The 20,289-nt window shown below is 33.8% G+C and overlaps 1 protein-coding gene and 1 long non-coding RNA gene across 7 annotated transcripts in view; one reads left to right on the forward strand and one right to left on the reverse strand.

The window, feature by feature from the left end:
• The first annotated feature begins 1,484 nt into the window (after positions 1-1,484).
• Positions 1,485-20,289, forward strand: part of LOC120767339 (reticulon-1-A) — a 33,520-nt gene continuing 14,715 nt past the window's right edge. Inside the window, exons 1-3 of one of the 6 annotated variants that reach the window (XM_040093282.1) lie at positions 1,485-1,580; positions 1,773-3,409; positions 8,933-8,968. In XM_040093282.1, the coding sequence (XP_039949216.1) occupies positions 2,140-3,409; positions 8,933-8,968 (1,306 nt within the window). In that variant the 5' untranslated portion in view covers positions 1,485-1,580; positions 1,773-2,139. Of the gene's footprint in view, positions 1,581-1,772; positions 3,410-7,816; positions 8,111-8,932; positions 8,969-18,250; positions 18,453-19,503; positions 19,736-20,289 lie in introns of those variants that run through there. The other 5 variants (XM_040093283.1, XM_040093285.1, XM_040093288.1 and 2 more) reach the window with 5 other exon arrangements.
• LOC120767340 lies at positions 6,662-7,468 on the reverse strand. The gene is made up of 3 exons (XR_005704686.1): positions 7,152-7,468; positions 6,863-7,067; positions 6,662-6,798 (listed from the first exon to the last, which is right to left on the reverse strand). It is a non-coding gene; the product is annotated as an uncharacterized LOC120767340 (long non-coding RNA).

The raw sequence follows: 20,289 nt of genomic DNA on the forward strand, positions 1-20,289 counted from the left end.
AACAAATTTACGACGCTATCAGTGCTTCCAAGTTGCAAACAATAGGGAGGATTGAAATTCGTTTAAAGTAAAAACAGCCTACATAGAAAAACAATATTTTGACATGAGTGGGACTGCGAACCAATAACGGCTACATAGCATATTGCAATTATATGATTGTGAAATTTTATGGAAAAGTCGATACAATAACTCTCCTCTAAGTAATCACGTTATTATAAATACTATGTTTTTAAAAACTAAACATTCATGAGCTGATATTAATATTATAGAAATAACCGATAAATGAAAGAAATATTTATATCCAACAATCAAATATATCCCACAAATTGCTTGAAAATAAAAGAGATTTAGATACTTTTATATATCCAGTGTTAACTTGTTAACTTGGCTAAACCGGCTATATTTTTGAGAATTTTTTGTAGCGACACAGTTAAAATCCCTTTATTAAAAAAAGTTAGTTAAAAGCTTTCTTTTATAAAAAGTATGATATATATAAAGTTATGTATAATTACGAAGAAATTTAGAAAAATTAGCTAAAGCAGCAATAATTAGATGTTTCAGAAAACCGAGGTTCATTCATTAGGTAATTGTTTTGGAACACTTTGAAGGAAACCCGTGATATTTCGCGAAAAAATCTGGTAATATGTTATTTCATAATAAAAAATATTAGTAGGTTTAGAAATAACTCTGCGTCGCCAAAGGCATTGGTGCAGTAATTTTGCAGTATGAGGAGCATCTATTTTGAAAACATGAGTTGTGGAGAAAACGCTTTAAAGTTTTGAAATCTACTGTAACTCCAGGATAATAATAGTCAAAACATCGTCGATTTTGCTCCAATCGACTGAAATTTTGACACAACTTTCTTGAGATATTACGCAATCACTTAATACTCAAGACATACATAATGTTTCCTTCAACTCTATTGAAGTACAGAACAACATTTTCATTGGAACAAAAAATCAAAATTCAGTTAACCCTCAAATGTTTTCCTTAGCATACTACAATATTTAATACATGTCTGTCTTTGGCATAAGGGATCAAAAAATATTTAAAATCTCCATTCCTACATTAAAATATTCAATTGACACCTTCCTGTTCAGATTGAAGAATGGGGATGCAGGCCATAGTAAAACAGTGCAATTCTTTTTTTTTTTTAATCTAGCTCTGTACTTCGATTAGGTTTGATTTATGTGAATAAAAAGCCTAAGTAAAAAAAGACTACTTATTAAATTCAATTCAATTCAAAGAATGTTGCAAAAAAGAACTATTCAAATTCCACGAAGAAGTGACCTTCGAATTTGGAATTGAACCAATTCTATTTGGCTAATTGGAAATATAAGTTTAGCCAGAAAAACGCTTTACCACACTGGTTTCCAAACAGCTGAGTATAATTTTTCCATGAAATTCGGAAACAAAAAGGAAACGCGTAAGAAAAGCTTTTGTTCACACAAAAAAGTTTTGGAAATGTTTAAAATATCTCGTAAACGAACATTTTCAGCTTTGTTTAAATAAACAATTTCATTCATTTAAGAAGTATAGAGTGCCAAAACTGAGCGCTTTAGATTTCACCTGCATAAGAGGTAAATATACAAATAGTAAAAGAAATTTATTCCAATTGACCGACTGCGCTACTGGAGAGGAAGACACAAACTTTTTGGAAAAACGAGTTAAAGCGAGAAAGCAACAAGAGTGTCATCGCCAGTGGGCAGTAAAGAGCACCCCGGTTGCAAGAAATCTTATGTACTTCCTCTACATTTGTGTTTCATTTGCAGTTTGTTCTTGAAATTGCAACAACGCTGGGGCGAGTGAGCTGGAGAAAAATTTATACCGTGAGCTAGTAAGAAAAAACAAATTGATTTGCAGTGAAAATATAAAAAACTGATTAAAGTGGCACGCACAGAATTGTCTCAGTGTGTCAAAAACAAAACAAATGAAGTAAAATTGTGATAATTAGAAACAATTCTGGAACGCAAAAGTCTGACTAATAAGAAGGTAAAAAGTTTTCCATTGGGGAAAATTCGAATATCTACGTCTAAAATCAAAAGATTGGAGAAAAAATTGAATTGATAGTTTGAAAGTAGTTAACGGCAAGCTGTTAGTGGTTTAAATTGAAATCAATCCAAATTTTATTTAAACAAAATGGATTTTAATTTTGCCGATTTAAAGAAGGAAGCAGCTGCTACGGCAGAGGATGTGTTTTCTCATACTGCAGATGCAGCTAAGCAAGCAACAAATGCAACATATGATTTGTTAAGTGGAGGCGGTGGACGTGCTTCGACGGGCGCACAAGATGATAACTCACACACAGAACACTACTTCGCCAACGAGCAAAAGGACATTGATTTTGAACATGTTGACCCTCAAGCATTCGTACAGCGTATGTCTGCCGGTGCAAAGGAAGCGCAGGAGCAGTTAGATGCCAAGTTCGCACAACACACTAACGATTTTGATGATTTTCTGACCAATGCATCCAAGGATTTACACTCCTTTGGATCACAACTGCAGCAAGATACGAAGCAGGGCGTACACGATTTTATGAACGCTGAACGTGGGTTATTTAGTGGTGCCGGTGACATAAACAAACAAACCGTTGAGGTATCAGCACCTACAACAGTTCCGGTTATACCAAACAAACCTGCTGAACATGCTGTTAATGAAGCTGATTTGCTAAATTTCAGTGTCGGCGATGCGGCTGAAAAACATGCTCCATTGCAACCATTCGAAGAAGATTTTGAGACACACTTTGCACCAACTGCACCAGCAGCTCCTGCATCAACAACTACAACGCTATATGATGATGATCTTGTAATTGGAAAACCTTCGAATTCTGCATCGGCTTCCAACAAAGATTCAGATACGGATTCGCCTTCTTTGTCATGCAATCCGTCGCCGGCAAAGAAGAATCCAGTAACTGCTGCATTAAAAGAACAGGATAATGACAAATTTATATCTTCTGAAGATTTGCTTGGTGATTTCAAAGACGAGCGTACTTCAACGCCAGACTTTCAAGTTAAACCAGAAATGACTAAACCGGCAATTGAAGTTAAAACCACACCCGTCTCAGTGCCTGTCACTGATTTAGACGCGGAAGAGGAAGCCACATCACTATTTTCTCAACCCAAACACTCACAAGTCGAGGAAATTAAAGAAACTGGCAACACTAGTACATTTTCAGCAACTTTACCCGTAGCAAGTGCTACAGCTGCAGCTGCACCTAAGCCAGCCGCAGTTAGTGAGAACATCGCTGCTAAGCCGCTCGCTCCGACAACAAGCAACAAAGATACAACTGAAGTAGTCAAACCTAAAACAGCGCCGCCAGTTCCTCCAAAGGAGAACAAACCATCCCATCAACAGTTGGATCAACCAAAGATTGTCTCCGTCGAAGAAATATTCTACAAATATGGATTGGGTGAGTAACCTTTAATATTCTAATTAGATTGTTCGCTTATCTTGTGTTTATGAATAGTGAAAACTGAAAAAATTGCATATTTTTTAGAGACATATTTTGTTCTTTAAATAACAATTTTGTGAGTCACCCATTTTTAATGATTGCGTTAGTATAAGTATCCTGTGTTAATTTATATACACAATTTACACATATTTTTGTATCGATTCATACATATTTGTTTAATTGATAATTTCATTTAAATTTAGTCAGCTACTTTGCGTTTTGCATAGTGTACGCTGCTTCAGCCACGTTTTCGGCAACACAGACATCCAATTCATCATATACATATGTATGTGTGTCGTGTGTAGTGTTAACTCATTTGCAGAAATGATGTCATATGTTTCTAACCAGTTGTATTCGCACTTATCCCTCCGGAATTAACCAATGCCATTAAGGAAGAACCAGATACGCAAAGAAATTGCAATTTCTTTTGCCAGTATTTTCTTTGCATTGACATACTTCACACATGCAATGTGGGAGCAGCAAGGTTAAAGTCAGGTGCCGACCGGCAAACGCAAAAAACTGCAATTTTCGATATTTTTATATGTATTAATTAGACATGTTTTTGTATATTTTATGATTTTATCACCCGCTATTTACCATTCCGGCATTGCCATTGCCAGTCATTGCGCAAGTTTTATTGTCATTTGCATAGTAATGCCGATTGAGCAAAACCGTCGCCGGCATATGACTCACTTAATATTTTCTTATTTTATTTTATTTTAATTTTTTGTTTTCATTTTAGTTTTTTTTATATATTGCTTTTTACGTTTCTTTTCTCAGTCGGTTGGCACTGCCTTTCACAAGCAGTCATGAGCGGGCTTAAAGGCGGCCGGCTAAATGTAGGCTGTCTGCACGGCAACACGCACAACCATGCCATTCATTCGGTCCAGTTGGTTTCGTTTTAAGATTTTCATATTACTATGTTTTATGCACTTACATACATACATAAGTAACTAATCAGTGCATATTCATTGATTTCATCATGCTACTTAATATCACATGTGTAATTGCATATATGTACATAAGTATATACTTAAATAGATCCTTCTATTCATTGCCACCAAATGAATGTGGGTAATGTAATATGTAAAAGCTTTAGATGAATCAGTAAAGTAAAATTAGCGGTGCTTATACATATGTATGTAGATTGCGCGTCATACATACGTATAAGTATAGAAGGCAAGGCAGATTAGCAATAGATTTGGACGTGGCTAAGTGAGCTTACGCGTTCGTACTGCTCCGTAAGCGATATTTCTGAGCTCGAAGCCTACTATGAATGAATCAATAGAAATTAAAGAAGAACTACTTACATACATATAAGTATGTATGTATCTTGTAATAGCTCCGTTGCTTCTGTTTGTAGTGTTTGGTACATAGACTATGAGAAGATGCATAAGGAAATTAGAAGAGGAGTTCGGCCTAAGCCTACAGAGAGCCTTAAATATACATATCTACGTATGTACATATATACAGGTGCATCTACTTGTTGTTGGCATACTGTCTTATATGATGTATTTCGCAAATGATGTTACACAAAATATGGTACATATAAAATTTATATTCTACGTGAGTTATAATCATGCTTTTGTTCCAGCTACGCTTACTGGCCATGGCACACCTTACGTACGTGTGCGTGCTTGTATACGTAGCTTTTGTAGAATAGCGCACAATATGTAAGTATATCATGCCAGTATATAGGCGCATATAAGCAACTACATACATACGTGTCTATATTGTTAGTTGTGTACTCATATTTTATAATTTCATACATTCCTGCAATATGACGATGACTTGGGCAAACTTGTTAGTTATTATGTGTTATGTGCGCACTATGTATTAACTGATCTTCTGCTTTCCTTTCAATTGTCTGACTAATGACCAGAATTCAGAATTAAAAGTGTATGTGTAGAATAGCAAAAGCAGTGGTATACGATTAAGTTAGCGAAATTTTAATGGCCATTAAACAGTCCAAAAGTATAGGGGCATTTGCAAAACACTGAAAAATCGTTGGCTCTCTTTTTCGGTGTATTTTTGCTGGCACAAAGTTTATTGGTCTTTTATATTGGCTAATGATGATCTGAGTGGTATACAGGGTGTGTAGTCCTGCAGTAATTGCTTATTTAACTCCGTTACTAAGCAATATGTTTCTTTATGAAGTTGTTTGTCTTTCTATTAAAAATGGACTCAAAAAACTTTAGTTTTTAGTTCGAAGAAAATGCTCGCAAAGTATTTTAACAATTACTAAAGTATTATTGTGAAAAATTGTTTTAAACTTGACATTGCTTCCTTATAACATAAGACTCGGCATTGTTAGCCTTCACTTGAGTTCTTAAAATAAACTTCAGCGTCAGTCTGATTGTATACCCATCGGAAGAATGTGTTTTTGTTATCTCATTTTTTAATTGTAAATGGTTTTATTTTTAAAGCACGGGAATTTTCTTTGTCTGCCAGAAAATGCATTTAGTTCGATGCCACTTGGTATGTGAAAGATCGCGTTGGGCTGGTAATCGATTGATTGATCCTCAGTAGCTTCGCTTTGGTCAATCACTTTTGGGCGGAATTGGAAAGAAATACTCCCTGGCTAAAATTAGCTTATCGCAATGCAAGATTCATATAATGAATGAAGGTTTTCAACATATAATAAATAAGAAAAATATTAACTTAAATAAACAATTAAATTACAAAAAAAATATAAATGAAACTCGAAATTCGTAAAAAAACAACTAAATAGAGATCGAAATTTTACATACAATTATTATAATGTTAGAATAAACAATCTCAAAAAACACTAAACAATAATTGAATAAATAAAAGTAAATATAATAAAATCAATGAATAATACAATTGTATATTTAATATAAAGATTTAAATTGATTTAATTAAAATTTTAAAAGTAAACATTTTAGTCACGATTAGTGCGCTGAATACATATTTTCAAAAATTTTACAATAAACAAAATAAATAATTTTTATCAGTTAAAATTTTAAACGAAATATTCATAGAACATATTAATAAATAATAAAAAGACAAACAAATGTAAATAATTTAATGAAAACATTGGATTATGTTTTTTTCAGTCTATTTAAACCAAAAAAGATAGAATTCAGTTAAATAATATTTGCAAAAACGTTGCAATAAAGTCTATTTTTTAACTTAAAATATTACAATTAAAAATATTATAAAACTTTTAAAATTATTTGCATTGTGAGTTAATTTCTCAGGCATAATAAATATATTACTGACAAATTGTTATTAAGCAGGTTGTCGCCAGACGACATAATTTTTGGCAGGGTTTCTGACTCGTCATTTGTTGTCATTAAAAAGGGTGTGGCGCCGGCAAGTTTCTGCTGTAATAAATACCTAATTTAGTCATACATACATATACTCTAAGTAAAGTAAAAAGAACCAAACTTTAAGTAAAATCAACTCGATGCACTAGAAAACGCTATTATAGCTCAATGAATGAATAAAAATACATATTTTCCATTAAACTCCAGTTTTTATATGAATTTTCTCTGTTTTCCAAACACTGAGCATGTGCCAAATATCGAACATACGCGCATAATCCACCTCTTGAGCAGCGCATGTCGCCCACTATTCACCACATTGCACACCACTGAGAAAATCGTATTTGTTGCTTGTGACCATCATAACAGAAATGCAATTGCAGAAAAGTAATAAGAGCGAAAACTCTACATACCCTAGTTGAAAATCGATATTGTAGACATAAACAGGCAAATCGTCTCCCATAAACTGCACGAGCATCCAATGAACCGAACTTAAGTACAACAAGACCACTAACGAACCGGAAGCTTTTTCACTTCCCTGCTGAGTTCAAATGCCCAGCCTTTTCGCGGTTATCCAAGTTATTAACCGAGGCAGACTCCGGGTCTTGACACATATTAGTGTATAAAACATATACATATGTACACATATGCATAAATAAATAAACGCGGAAGAAAATAGGAAAAGTACGTCGAATCTGGAAAGTCTCCAAAGCGTATGTCATTCGTTTTTGACGCACAGGCAATGCGCAGGCCTCTCCTGGGCTCATTGTTGTTATAAGTAGCAGGTAGTGGTAACTTTTTGGCAGGACAAAGGCGAATAATTCAGTTACTTGCGTGTTGGCAGCTCAGCTCAGAGTGAGGTAGTTTGCGAGACGATTTGGTGCAGCGAAAGCTAATAGCGGATATTTTGTTATTTTTTTAATGCGTACAAACCGATAAACGGTGACGTTCGAAAATAATCTTATACAAAAACAACAAAAACGTGAATAAATTCAGTATTTACTTTTTCAAAATCTGACAAAGTAAAAATTTATGTAATTTAAAGAATTGAGTACGTAGAAAAAATTCGAAAAGGCAGACGTAATACAATTTTGTTTTGCTATTATTGACAGTCGACAGTCGAGGAAATTTTCCTTTTTATTCGTGCCTGTACAAATGCGTTTTTGTACTACTTTTTAGCGTGTTCATGTTTTTTTAATTGTGCTACAAATTCTATTTTAACATTTTAAACACAAAGAATAAAAACATTTCAATAGTTAAATCTGTAGAAGTTTGAATAAACGCGTCGGCTGAAAAATGGATTCGAATGGAGAAATTGCACGGAATGGCATTTACAAGCAACATCCATTGATTTGTTCACTTTTAGATCCCCGTAAGTGCATTCAGAACTACTTACTACACACATACATCCCTACATTACATTAATACATATACAATACCTGTACATTACATACATATGTATATGCTTGCCGAACGGTTCTCTTTCACACAACGCGCTGCACTTCCATAGCTATTCTACTAATCTTTCTATATACATATATACATACATACATATGGATATATAAATGTATATAAGCCATGAGCCCACCTTTCCCAGTACCTAACCTACATTAAATAGTATGGTGTATGGTGTAACAACAATTAGTGCACATACTAATGCCCCATTCGTCTCGTAATGCTAGCGGTTTTTTCCTTTTTCGTCAAGCATTTCATTCTTTCATTTTATGTTTCTTCATCTTCTTGGTGAAAGGTTTATAACTTTGATCTTCCCACCGTAATTTCTATTTAATTTTCAATCTCAACCCAACTACCATATTTGTTAAATATTATATACTTGTATAATAGTTTTTGTTACAACAACAACATTAAACAGTTTAATTTAAGCAGCTTAAGCAAGCAACTATTGACTAGAAGGAAAATAGTTGAGTTGTAAAAGTAAATAAAATCTCATTGGTGAAATGTGTAGCAATTATTACTAAATATGATATCGCTATTTTGTGAATATATGTATATGTATATAAAATACATATATGCATATGTATACTTATAATCACTTTCCTTTATTACTTTGTTGTTATATGAATTTCTTTTCTCTCACCTTCTTTATACTTAAATTAATTGTTTCCAACACACACACATACATTTCTACTAACTTTAGTCAGTATAAGTAAAAAAATCAATATGTATATTTCAGATGCCTGGTTCAAGCCGGAACGCTTACATCCACGTGGTAAGTAATTTTGCGGCATAAGGAAATGCGGTCGGTGACCAAATGAAAAATCGAGAAAATTTTTCAAATTGCAAATAGTATGTGCGAATCTAAACACCTTGTTAATATGTACATATGTATATATATATCAGTTCGGTTTTTTTTTTAGTGAGAGTAAATGTTGTAAGGAGTATATATGTACATATGTATGTATATTTGTTATCTTGAAATTCTAATACTGTCAAGACGACTGCGTGTTTGTATACATTAAGACAACTCGGAAATTGTAATTAAATTCTCCGGGTAAATGATATTTCAAAAAAATGTATTTTTCTAATTTAGTAGTGATCGATCTGATTTCTTTTATCAAAAACACAAGCCTACGAGCGGTGCAAAGCTTTCAAAGTCGAGAGATCGTTTGAGACATGTCTCGTTCTGGACGACTTCGACCTCTTCAACTGATGAAAATATTAAAAAAGTAAAGGATATGGTGCTTGAAAATCCTCAGCAGGTGATAGAGAAGTGGCAAGAGTGCTCGACATTTTTCGCTAGTTTGTTCGAATCATATTGGTGGATATTTTGGGTATGCAACGCGTTCTTGCTCGCCTCGTTCCGACGATGCAATTTGTTTGCTGTTGTAGCGTTCTCCAAAAATTTCAAGGAAACTGCCAAGTTTTCAGTCCTTGGCCAGTTATGACTGATTCACTCACAACTTTTGCTTCGCTTTACTTCAGACATTTGATGTAGTATGAGTTCGTCCACATCGAGGCGAAGCAAAGCAAAGCAAAGTAAAGCAAGTCTTATCTTTCTATGCTCCGGGTGCCAAGCAACAGTTGATAAATTTTTATTGGAAAATTTGTAAATATGTCTAATTATTCGAACTACGAAGTCTATATTCCGATTCAAACTAATTATTCTACCACTCTTTTTCGTTTTCTTTACTATCTTACTTATCATTCTGACCCTTCGGCCACACACTCAACCCTTTGCGCTTCAAATATACATAAAACAGTTCTCATAACGCTGGCTACTGTTAAACGCCTAAAAGTAGATATGTATAGTATATAATACTCGATTTTACAATCACATTGGATTTTGCGAAACGTTTTGCATATTTTCTTATGTTGCTTTTATATACAAAAATAGTGGGGTTATGTATGCATATAGTGCCTAACGATCTATAGAAAGCATTTACTCGACTTACTAATACATACATATAGACATACATACATGATTTGAGTTCTTTCAACTTGCAACGTATGGAGGACTTATTTTTTCCTTCTTGCTTCTGCTTTTTCTTGTGTCCCAGCACTTTTGGAAATCAATTGGTTGAGTGCTTGTTGGGCGCTTGTCGTTCGGTGCTTTTTTCGGATTTTTTTCTTTGCAAGGCAACGAGACTTTTTGCAAGCTCATTGTTTTCAATTGGCACTTTAAAGAATACAATCGTTTTGAATTGCCTGGGTCATTCGATGACTATCGTTGCAATGTGCCACTTTCCTTTTATTTTGCCCGGCTCAGTCAAGGTGACATGGATTAGGCTAATACTAAATTAGAATAATAAAACTAGTTTTTTATTTTAATTTTTATGTTTTTGGATGAGTTGAAAGCTTTTATAAACCTAAAATCTATATAAATACACTAAGTAAATAACCAATATTTACCTGCAAGTATTGAGTTCAATGAACCACAGTCGCAACCGCGAATCCGCAGGCTTGTCTTTGCAGTAAACCTATTTGTTATTTTGCATGTAAATCGCTTCCGTTGGCGCCACCTTTACTAAAAGACTTTGCTATCCTGCCCACAGGATGGCATGAATCTTTTATTAAGTTTTAAATATCTATCTCACCACTGCCAATGGGTCACAGCGCATTCGATGTCTGTCCAAACGAAAATAACAAGAAGAAAGTTCTTTAGTGCTAGGCAATGTCTGTTGACTTTGTGTACAGTAAACTACCGTTTTACATGCATACAGACGTAGCTAGGGATTTGCAAAACTATTACGAACTAAAGCCTTGAGGTGGAGCATTTGCTAACAGGGTGATCAATTATGTTGCAATAAAACCCTTTTTATTCGATATTTTTAATATGAAATATTCACCGTTAGACGACTTTGGTGATAATATTTTAAATATTTGTCCATAAAGAGGATTACGATTACCGTTATAACTGCAACGAAGCTTTTTCTCAACATTTTCCGGCGAGTTGCAACTGCACAAGCATTCAGTCAGTTAGTGAAGTTTATTGTTGTTGCAGCAGCATACACAATTCCTTAGATAGTGCGATTTTATAATATTCTTCTTTATTAGCATAGGCACCGCTTTCGCGGTCATAGCTGATCGATTTTCTAATAGCGAGTGTAATTTAGGGTACTGTAAATTCCATTGACTAATGATTCTCACCATCCATCTGAAACTATTTTTAATTCAGAATTTAATTTTGAATTCAAATATAAGCATAATATCAGCGTACACACCCTGTCTATTCGGATATCCTCTTCTCATCGGTATAATTAGTAAAATGCCTGTAAACATATTTGATTATATTTCTTCTTTTAATTGCTAAGTAAAGTTTGGAACGAAATGCCCATTAACTTATAGGCCGGCAAAAATACTCGTACATATGTATGTGTAGAAAAAAGCTATTTATCATCAATTTGCTGGCAAATAGAAGAGCTCCAACGGCAGACTGCCACACATAACCCTCAAACTAACGGCGTATATTGTAAAACAGAATTTCTGTTCCCTTATTTACTATGGTATATATGCACTTATTCATGTACACTGTCTGTATGTCCACTAATTTTATAAGGCAAATATCATTGTGTCGCCCTGCCTGCCCCTACATGCACTCAAACATGCACATTTATTTATTTAATTTTACAATTATACTTTTATGTCGACTACTGGCTTTCTAGCATTCTTTTTTTACCCGCTCAATTGTCTCATTTTTTATCTCTATCCAATTCGTGGCTGGTGACGTTGGTTGCATTCTAGAATGTCGGTGTAAATGCACAACAGGTACTTACTTCAGCCATGAAGCTCCGTAGTTTTTTTACGGAAAATTATCCATATGGAACTTGTGAAGGATTGCTCTTAATTATATTGCATTCAGAAATGATTAAATAATTTGGCGTAAATGTTATTTTTTATTCTTAGATATTGTCCTTAGGGTGCCCACGGAGTGCGTCGGTCACCCTTAGAACCAAAAAGTTAGTTTTCATCTTGAAAATACATACATACATATGTTAAAAAACACAGCCGTACTACTAAAATTTGCTCTTTTGCCTATCGCGTCCACTCAATTAACCCATTTTGTACTTTTTCTATTTAATTTTGTCTATATCAAATACTGTGTTCTTAAAACCCCTGTATTACGGTATTTAACCGCAGGCTAGTAATCTGTATACACCTACTCCCACCAAGCTTTCCACCCAAACACTTCTTTCTGTTTTCCAAATGATTTTTTATTGAAAGTCGTATCTTGATACGAGCAGACTCTTATTTATATACTTCAAAACCCATTTATGGGCTTCGCATAATTTGACTTGCTCACCCATTGAACAAACAAGTGCTTTTATTTATGCATGACTGATTTGTTCTTCAACAATCTGTCCTATATTGTAACGGTTTTTTTGCTACCCACGCAACATGCCACAAATGTACCAAGTGCAGACCAAAAAATAACGGAAAATATAAGTTGCCATGAATATTTATAAAAATAAAATTTGTAGCCATTCTTTATTCTAAAAGTTCTGTAAATATAAAGTTAGTTCTGGCAAAGACTGTTAAATAAATAAGTGTTATAACCAATCTTCAAATAACTGAAAGTTCACGTCGCTCTCGACAGATTGACACGATTTCACCAAAGACCAACTATTTTTCAACCCTGTGGTACGGCCAATTTCCTGCATAAATGTACAAATGCTAACAGCTGATGATTTAATCAGCTGATGCAAAGTTTATTTCATGTTGACTTTTTTCATTTTAAAATCAATTTAGTCCGTTTCAAGTAGAGCTTATTTTACATTTCAAACTAAATAAACATTGTCTGGGCATTTGTGACTATTTATGAAAATTATGCAAATCAAAATAATCTGTGTTATAAATTCAAATATCTTAATTATTAAATGAGTAATTATTATGCACGGACGTGCACGATTTCTACAACAGGAAAATTACATGAAAAATTAATTTGAGTAAAAAATTCAATGACTGAGTTACCAGATAAGTTTCACAATTCAAAGTTGGGTCGAGCATAACTGGTCATACATTTTTTGTAGAAGGTGTTGACCCTTTTTAATAGAATTTGTCAATCAAAGTTTGTGGAATCGTTTGTTGCCGTGCTCTGTATGATAGAAAACTAGTCTCCAACAGCACATATCATAAACGTGCGACAATTCTGCAAAGAATAACGTGGTTATATAATGGGCAACAGCAAATCAAGTATTATCTTCAACTCTTAAACGTACCTCATCGTACAAAAAAAATGTTTTAAGTGAAATTTTTCTTAAAAAAAGTGATTTCATAATTTTCAAACGACATTTGAGCTACGGCATTTCCAATATTTGTTTATTTATTTTAGGCTACGAAACATGTATTCTCAAATCCTATCCTATAATACATATACTATTATGTAAACCTTCAATATTTTGTATCAAACTTACCACCTTTCAAACATCAACTTCTGTCTATTTGCGAAAATATTCTAATTAACATATAATTCAATTCTCACCCGTACTGAAATACTGAGACGCAAAAATATTCTCAATCAAATTATTCAGGTTCACAACACCGAAAGTCTCACTGGTGGGATGAGATCATTTTTTGTTTGCCATGTTTGTATATAATTGAATTAATTTGCACTTTGTATTTACGAAAACGCCAGCGAGGAACATTTACTTTGTTTACGGTACCATTTTTGTACGAATATATGTATGTAAGTACAGCGATAAAAAGTGAAAAGCAGTAAAATACAATTGCAGGAATGAGGGTTTAAGATAAGCGAAAATGCTAAAAATAGATTTGACTATGCACTTTCTCACTCACATTCTGCTCTTATCTTTTATTCACGACAAATAATTGTATAATAAAATTGTATTTATGCATGTAGTATTAAAAATGACTCTGAAACTGTCTAGAATATATTAAATTATTTTTAGTGACATGAATATCCTTTAACTTTCAAATTGAAACACTTTTTAACAAATGAAAAGTTCTTAACACTTAATTAGGAACGTTTATTTGCAGAGCACTGAGTAGAAGATAAATTAATTGAACTACTCAACTCTAAATATTAATTAAAATGTAATAGACACATACATGCATATGTATATTATAAAACAAGAGAAATGCAAACTGCGATTGCACCGATGTTATAATACCCTTCTCAATAAAAAGAGCTTCCGAACAAGAGCTTGATTTTGATCGTTCAGTTTGTATGGCAGCTTTTTGCTATATTGGTCTGATATCCGTGGTTACAGCTTAGGAGAGAAAGACGTGTGCAAAATTTTAGATCTTTATCTCCAAAAAGTGAACGTAAATACAGGTGGCTATACGCCAGAGGGCAGGGGACATTTCAGCATAATCTTTTCAGAAGTAGTGCTATCATACTCAGCTTGAACTGATATTATAGACTTAAAATGAGATTCCTTTTAATGAAAAAACATTTGAAGTTCAAGCGACAAATGTCACCAGTCATTGAGTTTGATGAGTGCTCAATTAGTAGTAGCAAAAGCTACAGGGTTTGACCGGAGACTTAAATCTGATACCACTGGAAGCAGTTAACCAATGGAAATATGAAAGCAAGACAATAAAAATATTTAGTTTTTCATATAAATTATTATTATTATTTTTTTATGTAATTCTTAGTTTGAATCAATTAAAACAAAAGTCGATTCATTCCAAATACAGAGCTCATGTGCAACGTGAGTAATACAAAAGTATAAATTTTTCAGAAAACAAATTCAAACTTTCATAAATAAATTATTTTTAATAGATTTATTTTTAATATATCCTTAGACCCCACTCAGACAACTTTTGTTGCAGCAACTTGTACTTTATTGGCGAGTAGACGACGAAGATAGGTGAGGAACACCGAGTTGCTTGTGTTCAATATAGGTTGTTTTGTTAAATTTCTATGGTAAAGTTCAACATTTATGAAAAGTTTCAAAATCTTGCCATTTGTCAATGTTGAGAATTTTTTTTATCTTTTTTATTCGAAAAAAGGAAATCTTTAAAATTTTACGAACATTTAGCTTGGTTCCCATACATTTTCGAAAAATATTGGCATTTCAAATATAATCTGGCAACACTCTGCCATCGAACCTTCTGTCGCTTTAAACTTGTTCGTTGCTGCATTTCAAATCTAACAAGTTAGCTGCGAACATATTGCCACAAATAAAGCACAATCTCCTTGTTAAGCTTTTTAGAGAGCTGACTCTCATTTATTAATTCATTCATTAAATATTGCTGGCCTCTCAGATGCCTTGTGCTCATATAGTTTGTTCTAAAAAATTTTCAAATAAATTCTATTTGTTTCATTTGCCACAATACAATGCCTCAGTCAGTTATTTCTATATTATGTACGTTAGTTTGTATGTTAAGTTTTAGCCATTTCGCTTCTACGTACTTTCGTCTAATTATAGCTTTTCAGGCATTATCGTTTTTCGCACGCCGTCCAGTCGGCCTAACAAGCATGACATTTAAATTTTTGTTTGCAAAATCATAGTCGATTTTTGCAAATCACATTATATACACAAACATGTTTTTTCGTATGTATGTACTTGAATATGCATACGTAAGTTTTTTACGATAGAAAGAGTTATGATATGGGCGAATTAAGCAAAACATGAACGATCAATGATCAGCTGACATTGTAACCAACTATGCCGATATCTAAAATATCCCACATAGTATAGTATATGGCGTATACTCGTACGTACATATATATATATATGTATTTATGTATGAAGGTAATGTGTGTTTTGTTTGTTGAGAAAAAGAAAGAAGTTTTACGGCGGGAGGAAAGCGATTTAAGGAGTCTAGAGTCCTCAGAAAATGCCTGACTGTGACTATTAATTTTGAAAGTAGGGAAAAATTACACGAGAATTACACACTGAGAAGCCACAATCAAAATTTAAATTGGATGCTTGCGAAAGTCACTGAGTATCATGTCGTCCAATGCGAAAAATGCAGGATTGGAGAGTTTTTTCCGCTATTTAACCAATTTAAAAATATATGTGTACATATAAAACAAAACCTTAAGTGTACTTTAAGACAAAAAAACAAGAAAAAACGAAGCTACGAAACTATTTGCCCTTCACACATGTATTTCTTATAGACACTATCTGTATAACTAAGCCCGGAAACGGCCAACGGTTTGCTAGTCCTTTCTGCCCACGAAATTTATTATAAACAACCTTCAAAAGAGCTTTTATAAAAAACTTTGTAATCATTTAATCGGTCAGTTTGGTATGCCAGCTAATTATACATTAAAATTATTCTTTAAAGAAGTAGGGAACCTCGAAATAGATCACTCTTTATAAATATTATAGTTCCGAAAAATATCATATATATGTTATCTTTTTGACAAATAAAAACCAAGTTGTCAACTTGAGTTGGAAATATTAACCCAAAAGTAAATGATTTATTTGAAGTAAAACCAGTACGTGTGACAGAATGCTTTTGAGTGTGATATGAACATTAAGTTAACCACATTTTACATTTGAATCTCAATGGGTTCACGACATTTATAAATTGTACCTTCATTTGCAGCTGTAAATATCGTTTTAGAGAAACTAAATTAGCTCATAATAGTTCCACTGAATCCCATCGGGATATACATATGTACATATAAAATAGCTACAATAGCAAAATTTTTCTAAAGAGCTAAGATAATCATTTAATAACGTTAAGAGACAACAACGTGACGTAAAATAATGTCTTTTAAAAAAAAATGCAATTGTTTTAACTTATATTGCCAATATTATATTGTGAGCAAATTTGAACTTTGGCCCATCTTTTTTTTTTTTTCCTTCATAGAAAAAATTTATAAATAATTTCAGACTTTCCTTCAGTGTTGCTTGTAATAATAAATAAATATTTGAATTCATCTGTCTTATACATACATACATACATATATATTTATATAGATAACAGGCCGCCGTCGCGAAGATAAAGGATAATCACCATTGCAGCAGCTGTTGATAAGAACCCTATTATAGTTGGTACTTCCCGTAAAAATTTGTTTTCCAAAGGTTTCTTACTTTGTACAACAAATTTTTACTTGCACTTTGCACTACCTAATATGTAAACATTTTTGAAAATTATTGTGAGCAAAACGCAGTACAGTCAAAATAAAGCCATCTTAATTTCAATATTCGAAGAAAGTCTACAAATTCATTGACTACCTGTGCTCAAAACTCTAAGAATTTATCCGTTTTTGTTGTAGGGTGTGCTGTGTATGCCTAATACCGATTGCATGGCCTTATGTTGTTGTTGTAACCCTACAACTGCACTGCTGCTATTGCATCGCTGCTTGCCCAGCTAACCGACTATTTGCTGTGATTTCGCCGTCAACTTCAATGAGTGTGTGCTCTCTTTTCTTTGTTTGACTCTTGACGCTCAGGGATGCCACAGTCAGCTGCTGCACATTTGTTTCTCCCTTTTTGTTGCTCTCCCTACAAATGTGCATACGTGCGCGAATGCATTGTAAACCGGCCTGCACGGTTGGCTTCCCCGGTTATCTTCTCTCTATGATTGACTGCCTGCCTAGCATCGGTGCAATATACATACATATGTACATTTTAACATATTTTTACTTGTAATTAAATGCATACGTACGTGTGTATGTATGTAGCGTATGTTTACATTTGCATTTACAAGTAACCTCTTTATTTACACAAGGGTACCCACATATAGCGTTTGAAAAATTGAAATAATCGTAGATGTAGTACAACAATGACATAGTTTTGTTGTTATTACTTGGCTGACAGTTAAATGATCATGCACGGTATAAGTATACATATATTATATAGATTTATGCCCTTATAGTTTACTTACTTGACTTTGCTCTTTTCTGTCGCCCGCTGATCATTATGGTGAACTAACTAACACATTTGAAAGAGTATTTTAAATCAATTGTAGTGCCGAACAGAATCACAATTCGCGGCGAACGCCCAAAAGTTGTCATCGCACCGCTCGTCTTGCTTTCGCGAGGTGTTCATAGCGCACCTACCTCCCTAGTCACATCGTGTCGTTGTCGTTGCCGCTGCCGTATTGCAATTATTGTTGTTGCTGGTGTTGTTTTTGTTGTTCACAGGCAGCTCCTCAATTCTGTAACCAACCCCTGTAGCGTATATTTGTATGCTTGCTTTGTTGTTGCACACGAGTTGCTAGTGTGTGTCGATCGTTGTCTGGCTAAGGTTCGTGTTCTAGTCGTCAGCTGTGCGTGGTTCATGTAAGATTAATTTTTCGAATCTCTTAAATTTATCGCAATTGTGATTAAGGTGATTTCCAGTGATTTAATGCAATTTGCAGACAATATTTAAAAAAATAAAAAAAAATTATAAGTTGTTTGGGAATAACGGGTCTGGTGTTGTACTTTGGAGTGCGTTCCACGAGGAGCTACATACATATGTGTATGTGGCGTAAAACGGCACATGTCGAAAAGCAAACAATGAGCTGCAATTTTTAAAATCCCTGTTTTCCATAAAAAAAAAAACTGCGAAAAAACGCTTGAAATAAATCAATTGCTCGGAAAGCCAGCATTTTAGGCGTGTTTCTATGCTGACATTTTGTCAAAATTCGCTTGTGTCTATTTTAGAAGAACTCATCTTTGTTGTTGGCATAAATTATGCGATTCCGCTGCGTATTGTATATTCATATTACGCTTGTATTGTTTCCTCATGAGCGGAAAATAGTGTGTACGAGCTGTTTTTAATATAGATCGAGCCAAGCGAGTCCTCTCGCTGCCCTTCAGTCTGCCACAAAACGAAACGAAGGTGTACGCACACATATTTCCCTCGACAATCGACGAATATTTAAGTAAAAACGATAATTATTAAAATTAAAAAAAAATAATAATAATTAAAATTAATTCACTCGGATTTGTAATTATTTATAACTAGTTTTGTATGCAAATTTACTTGCACTTTAATGTAGTAGCGGGCAAAATGATTCTGTCGTTGACAGCCCTTCAGCGCTCCCTAAACTATGCCTCGCCAATATTAATTATATAACTAAGTTCGTCGTTCACTAGTCGTCCAACCCATTTGTATATCAGTCGCGATCGATTTAAACCTCGCCTATGACGTCTGTAGGCGTCACTTGTGTAAAACTGATAACCTTTGTTTTTGTAGCAAACACAATTGCTATTGTGTTTGTTGTCTGCAGCCCAGACGTCGTTCTTTATCTTTCCGCCTTAGTGGATAGTTGATAATGATATGCGTTCGGGTTGCCGTAGCCGGCCGTCGCGTGCATCAATCGTCTCTTCCTACAGCAGACTTATTAATTTTACTTTCAGTTTTAAAAACACTCTCAGCGCCCGCAGTTGCGTTTAGATTCCGATTGATTTTAATACTTTTTCGAAATTTTCGGTGTTTTTCTTTCAGTATTTAGCTAACGGTGCTACAACGACGTAACCCAAAATTGAAATATCCAACTAAGCTTTAGCAAAGTGAAAATCTGTTAAGTGTAATTTTTAAACAAATATAAACTGCCATGGAACACGTGCAAGGTTTATTGCAAACCCTCTCCGAACTGAAGGATTTGTCGCTCAATCGCGAGTCTTGTAAGTATTTTTGTTGAAACTGAAATTCATTTACAAATATTTGTCTTTGTATTGAATAAAAATTTTTAGAATCTTTTGAGTGTGTGCACAATCTCTGAAATTAAAAACCCTTTCTACCTAAACGCGTTTTATACTAAGGGCAGGTGCATTCGTTTTTTTTTCTCGGTTTTCGTCAGCTGTTGCCCTTTTTCTGCTGCAGTTTGCTTTAGTAGGCTTTCTCTTGGTTTTCTTTGTTGGTGTCGTTCTCTTAAGCGGTGCGTTCGCAAGAGATGCTCTTAAGAGAGCACAATTGCATTTATTTACACTAACGAGCAAAAGAAGTTAAATGAATTTCTGAACTCAATGTTTTACTTAAATTTCTGAATTCTGAATTCATTGCTTTGCAATATAAATGAAATAACAAATAATCGATTGACTATTATTGAAATTTCCTTTTTATCATTCAATTCGGGTCTTTTTAGGTGCTTGTATAACTTTCTAGATTATTTTTTTAAGTGAATTCTTCTAATATGATAATAGTTTTCCCGCTCTTCGTCGCGGAGACGAATTCAATA

This window comes from Bactrocera tryoni, chromosome 2 (assembly GCF_016617805.1).
Source record: "Bactrocera tryoni isolate S06 chromosome 2, CSIRO_BtryS06_freeze2, whole genome shotgun sequence".
NCBI classification, from domain to species: Eukaryota; Metazoa; Arthropoda; class Insecta; order Diptera; family Tephritidae; genus Bactrocera; species Bactrocera tryoni.